General features: G+C 45.6%; 1 protein-coding gene across 2 annotated transcripts in view; it reads right to left on the bottom strand.

The window, feature by feature from the left end:
• Nucleotides 1–819: 819 nt before the first annotated feature.
• The window catches only part of Arid5b (AT-rich interaction domain 5B), a 44,829-nt gene continuing 26,746 nt past the window's right edge, over nucleotides 820–18,902 (bottom strand). For both annotated transcript variants that reach the window (XM_032889277.1, XM_032889279.1), the window contains exons 6-7: nucleotides 10,744–10,942; nucleotides 820–7,036 (exon numbers count right to left, since the gene is read on the bottom strand). In XM_032889277.1, coding sequence (XP_032745168.1) covers nucleotides 4,883–7,036; nucleotides 10,744–10,942 — 2,353 coding nt within the window. In that variant the 3' untranslated portion in view covers nucleotides 820–4,882. The remainder of the gene's footprint in view (nucleotides 7,037–10,743; nucleotides 10,943–18,902) is intronic.

The raw sequence follows: 18,902 nt of genomic DNA, 5'->3' as shown, positions 1-18,902 counted from the left end.
GGGACAACCCAACCTGGTGGCCTCCCTGCTTAAACCTCTTCCTTTGTCCAGGACAATGACCATAGGCTTAGTCTGGCCTATTTAGATGGTCCCTGCCATATTTAAACCTCCCCTAATAACCACATTCTTTCAGTGATGTCTGACCCTGTTCAATTACTTTAACTCTCCAGCCTCCGGGTCTTTGCATACATGGTCCATGATGCTTAAATTACCCTGTCCCAGTGCCCTCTTAGTTAACTCATGTTTGTCCGGTGAGTGGTGACTTCCTCTTAGGTACCACATTCGTCATCAGACTCTTTCCCATCCCCCCCACCAGAATGAGGTCACCTGGGGCTGTTACCCTTATAAGGGTAAATGACTTTTTTCCAGTGAGACTTTTAGGCTCCACAGGGAAGTCTTTTTCCATTTCTATTGTGTTCCCAGCTAGAAACAGCAGGCCCGGGCAATAGAGGTATCAAGACACATTTGTTGATTAATCCGAGAAACAGTAACTTTCTGTGACCAGCCAGCACAGGAAATGCCGACTTTTAGGAGCCCCCTGCCGTCCCCTCTTCCCACACCTCCTCCGACCCACCTCCCTTGCCCAGTTCAAATCTTGTCTCCACCATTCGTGAGTCAGATACTCTCTGGCAAGTGAAGACCCTTCTAAACTATAGTTTTCTCATTAGTCAATCAGCCATTAACCGTACGTAGGCGAAGGAGGCTTCTAGTAGGTTCCCAGTAAGTCGCTCTCATCATCGTCATCGCCATCTCCAATTTAGAGACCGCTGCTGCAGCTACAAAGCTCCCCAGGAACAAGAGACAGACACTCCCAAAGGAAACAGATAGTAACATTTTTTATTAAATATTACAGTGGATCAAAAAGTACAAAATATCTCTTGCCTGCTATGTGACTGGGAAACTATTGGCACAGAATACAGTATCAAAAGCAGTAATAAGTACAATTTGGAAAACATACAAAGTTGAGTGTTTATTGTTGGCTCAGCATTCTTCTGGTAGTGTTTAAAACTAAACGCCAAGGCTACCCAATAACCTCTCCATTGGGAAATTATATAACATCACTGGGCCAGGTTGCTATATACAAATATCACCTTACAGAGCATCAAGGTTACAGAGCTGGGGTTACTCAGAGTGTACAATATTTACAGCACGGGGAGATTTAAAAAAGTATAAACAGCCAAGAGATTATGCTGCTATTTTTTTTTTTTCAGAGTCCTTTCTGCCAAGGGGAGACGAGCAGAATATCAATACATCGACAGTCAACACCGGAGCGGAGGTGCTCAAAGTCCCTACTCCAGTGGTGTGGGTCTCACTGGGGCAAAACCATTCCCGTTACTTTCTCAGCGCGGGATAATGAGTCAGACCAGACCCCACGGGACTTGGCTGGCCACCACCAAATGTAACTTAGTGGGACAACACGAGAAGAGAGATAAATGGTTCTCTTTGAAGGCACACTACATAAAATATATTTGTGGGACCACCTTGAAACGTCCATCAGACACACCAACACAGTGAAGTACAGTACCTAAGGAGTCATGCACGCACCAGGTCGCAAAGCTGTGTGAATTCAACACTGAGACAAACCCTTCTATAGATGCCCTGATGAACAAGCAAAAGTAGGAACTTCTAGCTAGGAAATAAACCAGTTTGTCCTGTGGCAAATACTACATGTTTAAATCAGTTCCTAAGACAAATACTTGAAGCCTAAAGTTTGCTTGGGCTGTTGCAGTATTTTTATTTTTACTTTCTGTTTTATTTTTGAGTTGAATTTCCAAAAGCAAGACCCCTGAAGTTGCCTGGAAATGACATCTTTTTAAATATTATTTGGAATCTTCAAATCCCCAATAATTCACGGGCTTGGTGCATTCCGAATTGCAACATTTCTCGGAAGCCACACTTGGTAAATGGATTTATGACTCCGGTGCCAATTGGTTTCCACAATTTCCTTTAGAGAACAACTAATAACAATGGTTTGCTTGCAAAAAAGAAAGGCTTGTGCAATGCCATTCAATAATAAGGCCCCTTGAACTCAAACAATGCAAACAAAGCCAGATTTAAGACTTTTAAAAAATGTCCTTCTCAGCCAATGAGAAATTCAATGGTCTTTTTGAAAGATTTCCAAGATCTCTGTTTGGAGTTTTAAAACAAATAACACACCACTTCTACTGGGAAAGTAACCCCCGCCCCCAGGTCTTCGCATCTGTCCTGATGTTTTTCGGGTGGGGGTGTGTGTGTCCCAGCTCCCTTCAACAGAAATAGTGAGAAAAACAATAGCTGGATTATGTTGACATTGTTTGAAAATGGTGTGACCGAATTCCTACTCAATGGACACATCTCGAATCACCACACTGAGGAAAACAATCGCCCCATCTTGCAAATGGGTGAGCTTGTGGTGGTGGGGTATTTTTGTGTGGGGGCAGACGTGGCCGTTTTTGCTTTGAGAAATGAACTCACAGGGACCATGTATGGATCCAGCCCATTGTCTGCTACAGAATCCCCGGTTCCTCTTCTCCTCTTCTGATTCTGTGGCTATTCAATCTAGTGTAACTTTCTCAAACTGCGTCCTGGCCAGTCTCACGCTGGCTGGAATTGAGACCCACCTCCAACACACACACACACACACCCTTTCTTGTGCAACAGCAGAGTACTCTCCATGTGCACATGTGTGAGCTAAGTTATACTAATCTATCTATGGTCCTATTAAATATATAGCGTATATTCATATATATATATATTATTCCACAGGAAGGTAAGTAATTAACTGAAGCAAATGGAACTCTTAACACTGGGTCGCTACATTCTTTTGTTTCCACCTTTGGATAGCATGTTACTACATGGACTATTTGGCTTCATATCATGAGGACATTTCAATAGGAAAGAGAGGCATGCATGGCTTTGCGTTAGAGCCGCGGGTTCACGGTCACTCGTTTTGATTATTTTTGTAGCTGAGTTACCTATTGAGAGATGTTGAAAACCGTCATCAAGTTTCATAGACTTAAATATGTCGGAGGTAAAGAGAGAGAGAGAGAGAGAGAGAGAGAGAGAGAGAGAGAGAGAGAGAGAGAGAGAGAGAGAGAGAGAGAGAGACTGAGACTTGGTTAACTATGGTCCTATAGTCTACTGGTGTTGGTTGGGGGAGAAGAGGACAGAGAGCTGGGGACCTCATCAAAGAAGCTTTCGGCAGGGCTGGACACAGATGGGAAGGAGAATCTGTGCTAAGGCTCCACTCACTACGCGTAGCAGATTTTGTGCTTTGGGAGCAGACAGAATCGGTTGTCAAAGAGTGCCAGTCAAAAGACCCCCAAAGCTGACAGTATGGCCACATGGTGAAAAACTTGATACAAACCACCTTGTGGGTACAAATACTCATCAAACCCAGGCCCCAGGCACCCAACGAGGATGGCTCTCTTAATCACTCCCCAAAGATGTTACCCGAGAGAATCTTGCTAGGAAACCCAAGAAGCCAGCCGACGATGACAATCGCCCCGTCCCTTGACAGGCCAAGGCCTGGCTGGGATGCCCAGTGGTCAGACCTTGGGTAGCGCCCCCCCCCCCCCCCCGCCGAAGAGTCACACACTATCTTTCCCAAGCCCCCTCTCTGCAGACCGTTTAAAAGGTGCAGTTCCAGCACCGGCATGAGTTACTCTGGCTCTTGTCCTAAGTTTTGAAATTCCTAAAACCTCTCCTCAGCCCGTAAGTGGGTCTACTCAGTGGCTTTTCAGCTAACAAGGTTTTTGTGTTGTGAGTTCTCTGGTATGTAGGACGGGTTCACAGCCTAGATAAGGTGAGTGCAGTGCTTAAATATTTTCACATAATCCAATACTTCAAAGGAAAGCCTTTGGCTGCAGAAGCAAGCAAGCAACTCCTTCCACTATCCCGCCAGGGAGGGACAGAATCCTCGAGGCGCAGACCCACAAAGGCACAGGCTTGAAACCAGCTTGTGTTCGCCAGGGGTTCCTTACAGTCTGTTCCACTAAAATCAGTTGCTTCAACTTGTAAACAATAACTTGACCACCCAAAAGCTGCTCAAAAGAAGATGCGGTGGGGGAGGAGGGGGGGAGGGGAAGGGGTTGATAAAATACACATGGACAACCAGGAGAGAGTCAGTCAGCCTTGCAAACAGAACAGAACAAAACAAAACGAAACGAAAACAGAGGGACCTGCGAACAGAAGGGATTCTGTTTAATTTAAAAAAACAAAACAAAACAAAAAAAACCAAAAGAAAAAACAAAACAAAACCCAGATAAACAAACAAACAAACAAACAGATACACAAACCGAAAATACCCCAGGGCAGGAACAAGAAGGGACCGGGAGAAAACACAACTACCTGTATATAAGTTAGGGAGCGAACAGTGATACAGGTAGCTTAGAGAAGCGAGTATATACAGTTTAACAGTGTTTCCTTCTCTGGATTGTTTAATAGTGTCAGAATGAAAGGTCTCTTTAAGTTTTACTGTACATTGCATTGATTGAACTTGGCGAGTTTGATGAAAAAAGACGGGCGTCCCCTGGTTATTACTTGCCAGTCTTTCTTGACCTTGCCTTTGAAAAACCTGCCTCCCCAACTTTACTCTCCAGTCGCTTCCTTACCACCCAAATCTGATGGGGTCCTCTGCGTTCTTCTAGGATAGACCACAGATCCCTTCATAAGACCAACGTGAAAAGACAAGGACCTGGAGGCCCGAGGCCATCTGTGTTGGAAGGGAGGTCACAACTGGCCAGCCAGCCTAGGGTTGTCCCCGAAAAGGTAGGTACGTTCACCTCTATGGCTGGGACGAAACCGTTTTAAAAGGGATACTGACTTCCAACTTTGCAACCAGCCCTCCAGGCAGGCTCGATGCATGGACCACACCGTTTGGGGATGCTGGGCGCGGCGAGGCTTACAGTTTTGTGCTGGGGTGTACGGATGACAGCTGAGAAGACGGGAAGGCGGCCTGAGGGTTGATAGCAGCTAAAGGGTAGATGCTATTGTGTAACAGGTCCCCGTAGGAACTTCCTACCGGGGTGGCTGCGGCCAAGTGTCTGTACAGCTGCTGAGAATTTGTCGGCGATGTAAAAATTCCTCTTTGCATCACGAGCGAGTGGAAAGCCAGGGGCTGCATGAGAGGAGAAAGCACCGTCTGGTTCTTCAAGTACTGCAGAGAATGGGAGTACCCGGCCGGGAGCCTGGAGTTGAGGCCTGAGTTACACAGGCTACCAGAATACAAACCTGGGAAGATAGGGGAGGAGAGGGGGACCTTGTGACCTTCCGATGCAGCCCCAGAATGCCCACTGTAGGCTGCTTTGTTGCCCTCGCTCTCCTGTTCGGAGGCCTTTTCTTTCCCAGAAGCCTCCTTGGCTGGGTCCAAGGGAGACACAGCCCTAGCTTTTTTCCCGGCGATCACAAGATCTAAATCCTCCAGACTGCGCTTTATGGGGCGAGCAGCTCCAATGTTCTGTGGGCTCATCTTCCGGTGCAGGATGGGATGGACCATGCCTTCCATTTTCCGGAAGTTCTCCAGTCTCACATGGTGAGGCTTTCCTGACCTCGCAAGTGACTCGGGGTATTTTTTAGGGGCCGACATGGTCATGGGTGATACCCGGCAGGCTTTGGGATGACAGTCTCGGCTCTGGCTGCTGATGACCTGGAACTGGGAGGTGCCTTTGATCTCCTGGGATCCTGAGGCTGAGTGGGCCAGGCCCAGGACTTTGCTGGTCAGTTTATGTGGGTTCTTGGGAAGGCTCAGATCTGTTGGTTGATCATCGGTAGAGGCTTCTGCCGCAGCCAGCTTCTTATCTTGCAGATGGAGAGAGGCGAGATAATTGACGTGTATCTTCTCCGGGTGCTTGTGAGAAAGAAAGGCGCCGTTTTCCGATTCCTGGTACGCGTCCCTCGCGGCATACTTAGTGGACTGTTCGTTATGAAGATGGTGTTCCGTGTGCCGGTAGAGGCTGTGCAGATGCGGGGAGGAGTAGAAGTCGGCCAGCAAACTGGGCACGTGGGCGTGGGAGACTGCTCTTTTCTCCAACAGTTTATCCTTGCTCTCCTGTGCCTCCTGTTTCAGGATGTAGGAGTCCGCCAGGGAGCCGAGTTGGTGCTTGGAGAAGCCACAGCGGTGGGCGTCAGACCGGCTCAGTTTGTCCTGCTTGAAGATGTCGTTGATGCTCTTCCTGTCTTCAGAGGCCTTGTTTTTGAAGCTCTGGACATGTTGGATTACGGATGGCCGGCTGACGGCCATGTGATCAGAGCTTTGGCTGTGGTGGGCCTGGGACGGGTCGTCCCTGGCGATAAGTTTCTTTTTGCTGATCAAGGGGGGTGGGGAGCCATAGGGATAGCTGCTGGAGAGGCTGGCCCCACTCACCTGAGACAAAAGCTTTTTCTTGGCCAGTGGGGACATGATACCAGGGTTGCCCCGGGAGTAAAGCAGGGGTGTGTAGTTAAGTCCGTGGTTCTCATTCATGGGGCCGGTCAAGTCTTTGTCTTTGAACATGTCAAATGATTGGACCACGAGGACCTTCGGGGTCTGCTTGAGGGCAGTGTGGATGTCGTCGCTGCCCAGCTGGTCCACTTTCACAGTGCAGTTGGCAATGTAATTAGCCATGGCAGGAAGCTTCTCTTCCTCTGCTTCAGGCTGGACGGCCAGTGGTTGCTCGGTGGTGGGGAGGCTGGAGAACGGTGCTCCCTGGAGGTCATTCTCAGGGCTCTCTGGAAAGCAGCAGGGTTTGGCTTCTTGCTTTGAGTCCATTTGGGCACTGGGAGAGGCAAGGGGTTGTTTGCCAGCCCCAGGGGTAGAAGCCGAACCTTTTTCGGGGGGCAAGGGAGGGCTTGGGAGCAGAGGGGCAAGGCCCTTATCTCCCACCTCCTCAGCTTCTTTCTCGCAGTTGGAACCTTGGTCAGTTTCATTGCCCTTTTCTGGGTCTGCTCTGGACACTGGGGCCCTCACTACAAGATCCTTGTGCCCTTCTGGTTTCTTCTTTACTTCTGGAGCTGGGAGAGGCTCTGGGACACTTTTCTGGCTTAACGTTTCTTCTTCCTTCCTTTGCTCTGATGAGACCTGGAAAAACATGGAAGGAGACAGTAAGAAGAGAACTATGCACACTGACACACTTCATTAGGAAACAAAGTATCATACACAGCAGTTATCCTTGAAGTCAGGCTTGTCAATCAATTTACCAAGTTTCTGTAAGGTTTTATTACTCCCCAATCATGGCTCTAAACAAAGAAATCTAAATTACAGAGACATTCAGGGAAATAAGCTTACTCGCTTCAGCCCCTTATGAGACACCTATCAAAACAGCAGAGTGACGTACTGACACATCAGATCACTGTTCTGATATTTAGTTTAATTCTAAGGTTGTCTTCTTGTCAAATCAGTCAATTACCCAAATAGGTTTTAAATTACATGTTGCATTTTATGATGCTTCTTATAAAGTTTTTTTTTTTTTAACATCTTTCATTCAAAAATTGAAACCCCATGTCAATAACAAACAGTCTTACTCCTGGCCTTTCCTTAAGAGTCGTCCCTTCCTAAGGAGTTCAGTGGGATCCACTAGAAACCAGCTAAGGTTACATACATGGATTGTTTTTTAGAACAACACAATGTGTTGGACTTTTTAAAAGACCAAAGACATATGCAGATGGAAATGTGTACATCCAGATAGGGAAATGTGTATCCCAGATAGGGGATATTCTAAGTCCTTCTATGGTACACCAAACTCATTGCTATCAAAGTCACACATGAAATGAACACAATTCAGGGCAGCCGTGTCCCCTCCAATACAGCTTTTCTATTTATTGAAACAAACTGTAGCCAATGGTATGGATACTTCCTGTTTGTAGTAGGCCTGGGCACAATTTCAGCCATTTACTATTGAGTCATATAAGTGATGACTTTTATAAGCATTGTGATACAGCTGAAGAGCAAGCCTGGGCATAATAATGTCATGAAACATCTGAAGTGAGTTGGTCCCTACTCTTTGGCCCAATCATATCACTAGAACGTTTTCTGCTGTGACAAAACCACCAACTGAATCATACCTTTGAGAAAGATTTAAAAATGTTGGTTTGGGGGATAATTAGGAAACGTACTTTCAAGGACTCATACCGGTTTTGTGGATGTTTTTTCTCAAATTTACATGAAGATAATCCCGCTTGCCAGGCATATGTAATACCCGACAGTCAGACCCTCTTCTCACATAGGAACTATCTTTTTAAGTACTGACTCCATTCTAAGCTTATGCATTAAGAGACATAAAAATAAGAGGCTGAAAAAGATTGAACTGTGCTCAATCCTTCAAAGCTTCTGTGACCTTGGCCTGGTACGTTGGAGTCTCGCATGTTTGTCTATAAACCTGGTTTGGGGAAGGATTTGAAAGTTAGGCCAACAAAAGAAAAAGCATTTGTTTCTTTCCCCCAAAGACTGTGCTTTGTGAACTACCTGGGTCTCACTCTGTACTTTGTAAACCCCGAGGAGAGTGGATTTGACTAGACTCCTTCCTTCCTCTTCACTGACTTCAGCGTCTCAGGTAGAGAACATAAAAGCTACAATGTGGCATTAAATGCAACTCCCAAACCTGGCTCATGGGTCCGCTGAATTCCCAACATAGTTCTGTGGAGTTGGTGGGCCTGGTTCCTACTGAATGTTTGCTTTCAAAGAGGTGGAGATAGCAAGCCTTCACATGACAGAACCCACTTCAGGAAAGGGGATGCTTGGCACTGGAATAGTTTTCCTTGTGGAGAACAGGGAGACCTACAGCTTTCAGAGGTCTGAGGGATTCTTTATAGCCAGACTGCTCACTCTGCTCTCTGAAATTGTCACCTCCTGAGCTAAGGGGCTCCATGGGTGGACTAAAAATCCTTCCTACAGTTCGCAAACTCAGTTTTAAAGTTTGCCCACCCAGCTGGAGCCATTCAAAGGTCAGCTGGCCTCATGATCCTCCAAGCATCCGCTGGTGCTTTGGCTGTGTTCTGTGCATCTGGTATCTCATAGAACCGACCAATCCAAAGCCCCGTGATAAATCACCAGAATCAAGGAGGAATGGAATGTAAGCCTTAACTTGGAATTTCCTTGCTTTGGGCCATTTCTGTTGCAAGCTTGCAAATGTTTACAATTCTGCAACATCTTGTGTTTTATTCCTCTTAGAGTTGCTAGAGCTTAAAAATCACGAAACTTAATAAAGTTCTGCCTGGCCCAGGCTAAGCCGGGAGGATGTGAGTTCAAGTCCTACCTGTGCTATAGCATGAGTTCAAGGCCAGGGTCAGCAACTTACAGAGACCCTGTCTCCGACCACAAAGTGAACAACCAGGCATGATTGTACCTGTAGAACTCTTTACTAGTAGGTGCAAAACCTGAGGTTCAAGGGTCAGTCTCCAGTAAAGTAAGGTATTAATATCATTTTTTTTAAGATTTATTTATTATATATAAGTACACTGTAGCTGTCTTCAGACACACCAGAAGAGGGCATCAGATCGCATTACAGATGGCTGTGATCCACCATGTGGTTGCTGGGATTTGAACTCAGGACCTCTGGAAGAGCCGTTGGTACTCTTAACTTCTGAACCATCTCTCCAGCCCCTAATATCATCTTTTAAAGAAGGAAGCATCTGGGGTGATGTGTGTCTCTCTCTCTGTGTGTGTATGTATATGTCTGTGCTTTGAACTGGTATTTAATGAAGCTGCCTCTTACATGCTCATTATAAGCCTGATTTTTAGAGACTGTTAAAGATTAGTACCCAAATTCCCTCAGGGGTTGAATCCTAGAACACACTGTCTCCGAACGTAACTGCTGTTTTTTTTTTTTTTTGTTTTTTGTTTTAAATGGGCAGCTGGATGTTTGATTATTCACATTGAAACAGAGCCCAGATCAGTCTCCTTGGCTGGCTGGATGCTACCAGGCATGATTTCCACTGAAAAACAGGGGTTGAGGCTTCATTTCAAAGGTCCAGAAACTACCTATCCATATGAGAGATTCTGGGGAATCACTTTGTAATTTCCCCATAACCAGTATAGGCTAAAGTTGTTGATAAATTGATCTCAACCCGAGGCTGTTGAATGAGAAGCGACCGTTCCTAAAATTTTGGAGAGAAATCCCAAGGAGACACCCAGAGATTTTATTAGCCCTTGTGCTCTGATACCTACTCGCTCCCCTCTCACCCATTCCCCCCAAGCCACACCGAGTTCTTACGCAATCTGGCTATGAAATGGACAAGAAGCTACATTGACTTGGAGGGAACCCAGAGTTTCGGGAGGCTTTAGTCCTGCTCCTTTGGTCTCCAGTTCTAAGCTGTTGCTGCAGGTTTTCTACAGGGAATTCTCATCTTTCTAGACACTTGTCATGGCCATAGTCACTCCAAGCCATGTACTGCGCCATTGCATCTAAGTTCTCAAGGGAAGGAAACGCTTTGGGTTTCTAAAAAAATTTATTTTAATTAATTGATACATTAAAGTTAAAATTAATTAAGTGTGCATGCGTGTGTGCGCACGTGTGTGTGTGTGTGTGTGTGTGTGTGTGTGTGTGCGCGTGTGTGTGTGTACACGTGTGTGCTGGCCAGAGTATAACTTTCCAGACAGAATCAGTTCTCTCCTTTAAACCTAGGTTATTAGGCTTGGCTGCCCTCTATCCCTCCCAGAGGCTTTGAGTGTGATTCCTCAGACCAGCCATGAGGTTTTCAAAGACCGGGCTGGAGATTTTAGGATCTGGACGCCATGGAGGCAGAGTGTGTTCCCCAGGGCTGGCATCACCAAAGGGTACAGAAACTCACCTCAGATGTATCTTGGGGTTTGGGGGTATTCTCTTTTTCTTTCTTGTTTTTGGCCATTTCCTGTTTGATGCGTTTGTTTCCCGAGACTTTTGTTTTATTCTCATTTTCCTGTGTATTGTTTTCCTGTTTCCGAGGTTTGATTGGAGGCAGAGGCTTATCTTCTTCCCCCTTAATAAATCTTTCATACGGCAGGATTAACCTAGACAGAAGGCAGAAGAGATGCGTCATTAGTTGGCCAATTCTAGTGACATTATCTTATGGAGTTAAGTGACATCATCTCTGTGGAACTTAGTAACATCACTGCTATGCAGCTTAATGACATCACTGCTATGCAGCTTAGTGACATCATCTCTATGGAACTTAGTGACATCATCTCTTTGGGGCTTAGTGACATCACTGCTATGGAGCTTAGTGACATCATCTCTATGGGGCTTAGTGACATCACTGCAATGGAGCTTGCTTCCTCTTATGTAGTAGCTCCACCCTCGATCTATAGCCATGCATTCTAAGACCCCTCGTGGCTGCTGACTGCCATTAGTACCAAGCTCTCTCTGTATCTTTTACTTTCCCTAAGCTTAAAAAACCCAATAATGCTTACTTCATAAATTGAGTAGAGTTAGAGATTAGTAGCCATAATTAATATCAATTAGAACAATTAGAACAACCGACTGCAGTAGTAAAAGTTACATACACATACGTAACTGTCCGACACGTCAAGAGGAATATTGTTTTTCAATGGTGGCTGACCACGAGTAGCTGAAAGTCACACATAAGTGACTTGTTGGGTGGCCTCATCCCTATGTTGTGTATATACCCCAGAGACTCACTCGATGTAAGCTACTCTATTAGTGAAGCTTGGTGATCTGGTCTCCTAAATACTCCCCTGAAAGACTTCTCTCCTTTTGGTTCCGTGAGCTGACACGCCAAGAACACCAACGGAGGTAGCCAAGGTTGACATTGTCACAATGGTCCCTAGCAGTTGGCTGAATGCCGGTGACATCAGGAAAAAGAGTGACAGCTGCTGTTCACTTACAGTTAAGTCAAATGCTTATCAAGTATCCACCCTGTGCCAGGCACTGCTCCAGATACTGAAATCCAGCCATGAACCAAATATTCTGAGCCTCTGACCTCATCCGGCTTCTATTCTAAGACAGGCCAGGCGGACGGTAAAAACCATTCTGTATGATCTACACTAAATCTTCTTGGATCACTGTCATCCTCACTACCGCCACCATCACCATCATCACCATCATCTCCCCCACCATCATCATCACCATCATCACCCCCACTACCACCTTCCCAAGATTAAACAATGAGTCTAAAAGTCACGGCCTCTCTTAGACCTGGAGCTTGAATGTGCTCGCACCTCTGGTCAGAGTTTTCATTTTTATTTACCTTAACACGGACCCAGGAGAAAGGAATTGCTTTCATGAAACCCAACCCAAGGTTCAACACATAGGTACCACTGGGGGAAAGTACAATGTATAATACTGGCTTTGACACCTCGCCACGGCCACACTTTGCAGACCAGCACTTGAGATCGAAGGTCAAGAGGAGGCCTGCTCAGTTTGGCCAAGATAGATGGATTCTCTGGCCCTGGAGGGGCAGGTAATCCCATCCAGGAGATGGTCTGTTTTTTTGGGGGGGCGCGTGCCAAGTTAGGAAGGGCCTTAGCAAGAAGGAAGCCAGCTAACCACTAAAGCAAGGAAAATCAGAGGGCTGAAAAATTCCGAACATTTTAATTACATAACTTTTAAAAACCAAGTGCATAAAATTGCTCTAAAAAGAGAAACATCAAACAGCTCTGTTTTTAATCTGTTCCCTTTGCAACGCAGCTCTTGATCTGAACTGGGAAAGGGCTGATGTAATTAAAAGGCATGGGTTGCATTACAATCCGAGTTTTCGACTCCAGTGATTAAAGTTCTTCTAATGCATTTGGTATGATTAATGACTCACCGTGGGATTAATACAAGGCTCGGCCTTAAAAATATGAACCTTAATACAGCAAACATAATTTGTTTTAAATACGACAAGTTGACTCAATGAAGAAAATGTACTTGGCTTAGAGACAACAGCAATCTGTTCAAATATTGGGAATCCTTTATTTTTAAACTAAGACACCCGAACCTCCTCCTCCCCCCACCCCACCCCTAAGAATACTGATTTGCAATATTTGTCGAGTATCTCAGAATTGGTTTCTGATTACGAAATTTGTCTCTTAGCTACTTAAATATACACCACCGTTCTGGGTTTCTCAGTAAGGACTTGGGGACATCTGAGACACCGACAACAAAAAGCAAGGACGTTGTGGAAAAAAAAAAAAAGTCAAATGCGGATTTACGGTATTTTAGGGCCCAGGTCTGTTTACCGAACATGCACAGACAAGGTATGTGCTGCAAAGAGGCACGGGTAATACTTTGGAGGCCTCTGTCTGGCAGCAGGCCAGCCACGAAGATCAGCATAACCCGTGGGGGAGAGTTCTCTTCAGATCCCATTACAGCCCGGGTTTAAACACGTTACAACTGCTAAAACTGGAAACAGCTCTGTTCATGTAAGACTCACTAAAATAACGTATGGTTGCCAAGTACCTGCTTCCCACCATAATATTACCGTGTGTTTATATAATAAAAGCAGAACTGCACAGAAGAGAAAGAAAAGGTAGTCTTGTTCATACTTGAATCTACTCTGTCTCATCTCTAAAGTCTCCGATTCCCCCCCCTAACTCCCCCCCACTCCCCCCACCACACACCAATTCTCTCTTCTGCATTGTTCAGGCTGGGACATGATCTCTTTTTTAATATCGAAAAGTAAGGGATTTTTTTTTCCCTCTCCCCAAACCAGGAGCAAAATGCATTGAATATTTTGAGCTGGAAAAAAAAATGTTTTAAATTGATTTTAATGAAAACACATTTTATTGTTGGGACAGATAGGTTTGTTGTGCTTTTGTTTTGTTGCCATGGGAACCAAGGAGCTCAGAGGCCCTGGTATTCCAACGTTTGCCATTTGTGGTACCTCCCTTCCTCCGGCTCCCTTGTCTAATGGAGATGGTGACATCACGAGAGAGACTCTCTTTCTTGAGAATGGTGGTACAGAGTGTGAAGAGAGGAGGAGGAGAAGGAGGAGTAGGAGGAGGAGGAGGAGGAGGAGGAGGAAGGAACACAGATTACAGGATTGGGGAGCCCAGAAAGACCCTCACTCTGGGTTCTGACAGTCTCGTGCTAACCCAGCTCTCTAGTGTACACCAAGGGACAACTTGATTTTATCTCATAATTTTTGCGGGTTCATGAGACTGGGCAGGATTGTCATCCCCGCCCACCTCTCATCATCTTTTCTCATTTAGACTCAAATAAGCAGTGGGCAAGCCTCCAGCAATACGAAATATATCTTCACTTTGCTGGTCAGAAGCCTGAAGCCAGAAGGCAGGAAATTAGGAATTAAATGTTTCTCGTATCTGGGAAGAGGCATGACTAAGGGTAAAACTGAATCCAAACGCAAGCTCTACTTGTTCAAGGCTTCCCGAGGGTGTGTGTGTGTGTGTGTGTGTGTGTGTAGATTAATTGAATCCATTTCTAAATCATTGAAATATAATCAGAGTTGCTCAGAAGGAGAAAAAAAAGAGCTCCCAAAATAAAACAAGAAAGGCAGCAGTTAAACAGAAAAATGGATGAAATATGAGTTCTGAGGAGCAGGGCACATTCCCACACAGTCCATAAACAAGCCCTGCTTCGTACAGTGACTTTCTTGAGTGGTTTTTTGGTAAGTTCTTCTTCAGTCACGGGGCAGCACAATTACCCCACAGGATACGATCTTATCATCATCGGATTATTAGAAGTTTTCTTTACCGAGCCAGAGGACGAAAGCTACGATAGGTTTCCGAGTGTTTCAACGTTCCACGCACACACGTAATCATTAAAAACACATTAGCTACTCTGAGATCAGCGTTGCCCAATACAGGAAGCTGCGTAGGCCTGTATCCTATAAAAGGGTAAGGCCACATGCCTGTGCCTCTCAGAGGATCGGTTGTCAAATATTTGTAGGACAACGAAGATTTAATCAGTTTTGAAAGAGTCCAGATAAAAAGCAAACATGTATGCGCCCCTCCCCCCAAGAAAAATGTATCTATTACACAGAAGAAATATTTTCATTGTGCTTCAACTCAAAGAATGTAGGCTGAGTCTTGGGTGGGTAGGAGCAGAGAGAACGAGAAGAAATACACTCATTAGTAAATCTGTACAGACACGGGTCTCTGTTTGCATTGAGGTTAGAGATTGAAAGCTGGGGAGATAAATGGGTCTTTCTTCTTGTCCAGATTTCCTATTTCAGATTAGTAAACTGCTTATTTACGGTGCCGTTAATGGATGTGCACTAGGTAAGCCATCACGTATTAAAGGAGAAAAAAAACCCAGCTTTTCCTAGGCATAAGATTTGGAACAGCGTGAGATTTTATTTTTTTTTTCCCCAGGAATAATACAAGAATAACATTTTTCCACCTCAAAGCAGAAACAGTAGGGGAGCCTTTTGCTATCACAGAGATCCTTATTAAATTCAGTCACTGTGAAAAGACAGATTCCCACACCCCCTTGTTCTTCTCCCTTTAAAAGAAAAAAAAATAATAAGGAAGACCTAAAAAAATCAACCCAAGTTAAAATTAACAAATCAATAGCATTATAACCTTGATTTATTAATGTCTGAGCCGGTAAATTATCATCATACAAGAAATTGCCGGCTGGAAAATACCGTGGCTTCGCTAAATCTCAAGTTGAATAATGGCGCTCAGCACACTAGGTTTTTAGATGTGCCCCGTCTGATATTATAAAATATTCAATACATTGCTCTACAGCAGACGTCAGGGGTCAGCAAATCTATTACTGTAATGTAAGGAATCTGGCAAGTTGCCAACTCTCTCCCTTTTATTATTATTTTTTTAAACACTGAAGTGAGTAATTTTATATTTACTATGTCTGCAATCTTCACGGGCCTTACCTCACTCTTTCTCAAGACAGAAAGCAGCAGGCTGACACCATATATTGCAGGCCTTGTCATTTACCCTTTACACAAAAGAAGAAAAAGCCTTCATGTTTATTAAGTGACAAGCCCTACCTTCCCTGTCAGCAGAGGGACAGAAACAATGCCTGGCCTATCTCATCCTAACGAGTAGCCGTGACGTCCCCTGAATTGGAGCATATGTGCATGGAAGGGCTGAACTTTTGGGCCGAAACATTTAGCAAATGGTGCTTAAGAGGAGAAATAAATGGCAAGCCGTCTATTTATAGAGAGCTCTGAGAAGGATGTTATAATAATGTCCGGAACTGATTCAATTTAGAGAATTAAGGAAGAGAGTGGGGAGTCTTGAGGGTGTGTCTGCATCTCAAACCTACCCCAGCTGGCTCAGGGACATGCTCGCAGTATTAAACCAGCCTTTTAAAAACTCAAATTTGAATAATTCGCTATGAATTTTGGAGCAGAACAGGTAAGGGGCAGCGGCGACAAAGCTGGCATGTACGGTAGGTTAAAGACATGATCGTCATTCCTCCATTAGCAGGGCTTCTTTGTGGCAGTAGAAAAGAAACAACATGTTTACTCCACTGGGGCTTTGGAACTGATCTGACCCCCAAATGGCCTCATTACATCTCTGAGTTGACGCTGCGCTTGATAAATTCTAAGCCTTGGCCAGACATTTCCCTTCTGAGCCAGAAATTGAAAATATAACTCCACTGTGAAGTATGGGAGGCAATCTTTCATCAAATATGGACTGGGAAAATTGCCTTTGCTTCGGGAAAGATCGAGGGCATACACTTGCTAAGCCACAAACGAGTACAGAGGCGCTGACCACAGGCACACGCTGCCCACCTCCTTCCCACGCGTGAGACCACATCCTCGGAAACACCAAAACAGCAGTGTAGGCACCCGAGAAACAAACCGGAAACCGGACGTATGCACGTGCGCTCTGGGACCTTGCGGAGGATGGAGATTGTCCTTGCAATGGGGACAACACGTTTGAAGAAGGATCAGGTCCTGACCAGGATTTTCATATTATTGTGTTCATTTCAGTAAGAAAGAAAAAAGTTACTGTGTGTGTGTATATACGGGGGGGGGGGGTAGGAGTGAAACAGCAGATGCCTTTGACCTGGAGGAGACCTGCCAACACCCCCAGAAAAGGCTAGAGTGTTCGGTCCCTGATAGGAGTCAACCGAGTGGGGATGTGAATGTTGGGAACACAATATGGAACACCGGAGGGAGTTTGCCTAAGTTACTAAGAGCGGGCAGTGCTGCACTGGCTGAAAGGGAAGTCCTTACGAATGACCAGACTGGGGTCCATGAGGAGACACCAAAAAGATACAGGGTCCATTATCTTCCCGGACAGAGCATTAGCATTTGTCAGAAAGGGTCTTTTTCCTGGGAAAGACCAGAATGGGAGGGCTGGCCGGGACCCTTCGGGACCCTCCAGTCTCTCCTGGAACAGTAAGAGAGCTTTGTTCTTGGGCCCACTGTTATTTATGATACCCTAGGCATCGTCCTAGAGTGCCCGTGAACCAGAGTGAGCAGAAGGTAAAAAAGGTGTGTCATTCAGAGACCCTGCAAGAGGACGGCTTGGCTCCTATCAAGGTGAGCTGGTGTGGAAGAGGTAGGTAGATGGCGGATGCTCTGAAGTGGAGTTGTAGAGGGAGGATGGAAAGGCAGAGAAGAGATCCGCTATGCTGTCTATGTATAGAACACAGGACCTAGTCCATACCAATAATTACGTGCTGTACCACCGAGTTATACCCAGCTACAGGTTATATTATTATTTAGTCATTAGAGTCATTAGAGTTGCTATTGATACGGGCAGTTTTCATGGCTTCCCTTCAACCCTTACAGACAGAGCTACTCATGTGTATATTATTTTGCCTTCATTTAATGCGTGGCAAAAATGAGGACCAGAACTGGATCAAGGTGTCTGACCGGTGGGCCATGGGCAATACACATCCGAGGATAACGAGGAATGTAGCCCAACACATTTGTAGATGACAATGTCATGTTGTACCGCCCTCGGGTTGGACAGTCCTCAACTAGACAGTGGTACACAGGTCCACTAGGCAGAGCTACCTGCCTCAACATCTAGGTGGCCATCTTCATAGATTGAAAAATAATCTCTTTAGGAGATTGCCTAATTGATCGCACCTGCCCATTGTCTAAGAGATCAGGGAGAGCCTTCTTGTCTCAGAGGCAACGGGCCCATGGAATCCACAGGGCCATCCCACAAAGGGTCAACATCTCACATCAGAGGCAACCCCATAGCTTGAGGGGAGGGCACATTCCTTCTCTGACACAGCACAACAGGCACGCACACAAGGATGCTCCAGGATGGGTTGAGCTTGTTTATGCAGACCAATCTGCAGTAAACAGTAAGAGAGACACTGACATATTGCTTCTCCACGAAATTTTCCCTCCATGACTTAACGTTAGTGGAGCCCTATTTCCCATGGTTTCTCTAATAAGAGCTCTTCTCAGCTCAGTTTACGAGGCTTGCTCACTACTTCTGAGGAGATCTCTGTCTAGACTGATGTCATACCCGTGCCCGTCAAATGAAGACCACTCTGAAGGAACCTAGAACGGGCTTCATGGTTGACTCCATGCCCCAGAGATTATAATACACACTCAGGACAGAAGATGGACAGACTATAAAGAACTCCCAACCCTACACAGTGCCAGACAACAGAAAAGATGGTAGAAATGATTCCTCTCAATGACTAGCTCTGACTGGTGTGGTATGGATCCATTTCAAGGGCAGGGGACACCATTTCATGCATCTATGAGCATCACTGGAGTTCTCGACATCATATGTATCCCACAAGTGATAGCAGGCAGAACCCATAGGGCTATCACACTGACTCCCAGTGAAGGCTATCACACTGACTCCCAGTGAGGGCTATCACACTGACTACCAGCGAGGGCTATCACCCTGACTCCCAGTGAGGGCTATCACACTGACTTCCAGTGAGGGCTATCACACTGACTCCCAGCGAAGGCTATCACACTGACTACCAGTGAGGGCTACCACCCTGACTCCCAGTGAGGGCTATCACACTGATTTCCAGTGAGGGCTATCACACTGACTCCCAGTGAGGGCTATCACACTGACTCCCAGTGAGGGCTATCACACTGACTCCCAGTGAGGG

Source organism: Rattus rattus, chromosome 18 (assembly GCF_011064425.1).
Source record: "Rattus rattus isolate New Zealand chromosome 18, Rrattus_CSIRO_v1, whole genome shotgun sequence".
Classification (NCBI taxonomy): Eukaryota; Metazoa; Chordata; class Mammalia; order Rodentia; family Muridae; genus Rattus; species Rattus rattus.
The sequence above is the reverse complement of the archived record's forward strand: the minus strand, read 5'-3'. Positions and strand labels throughout refer to the sequence as shown.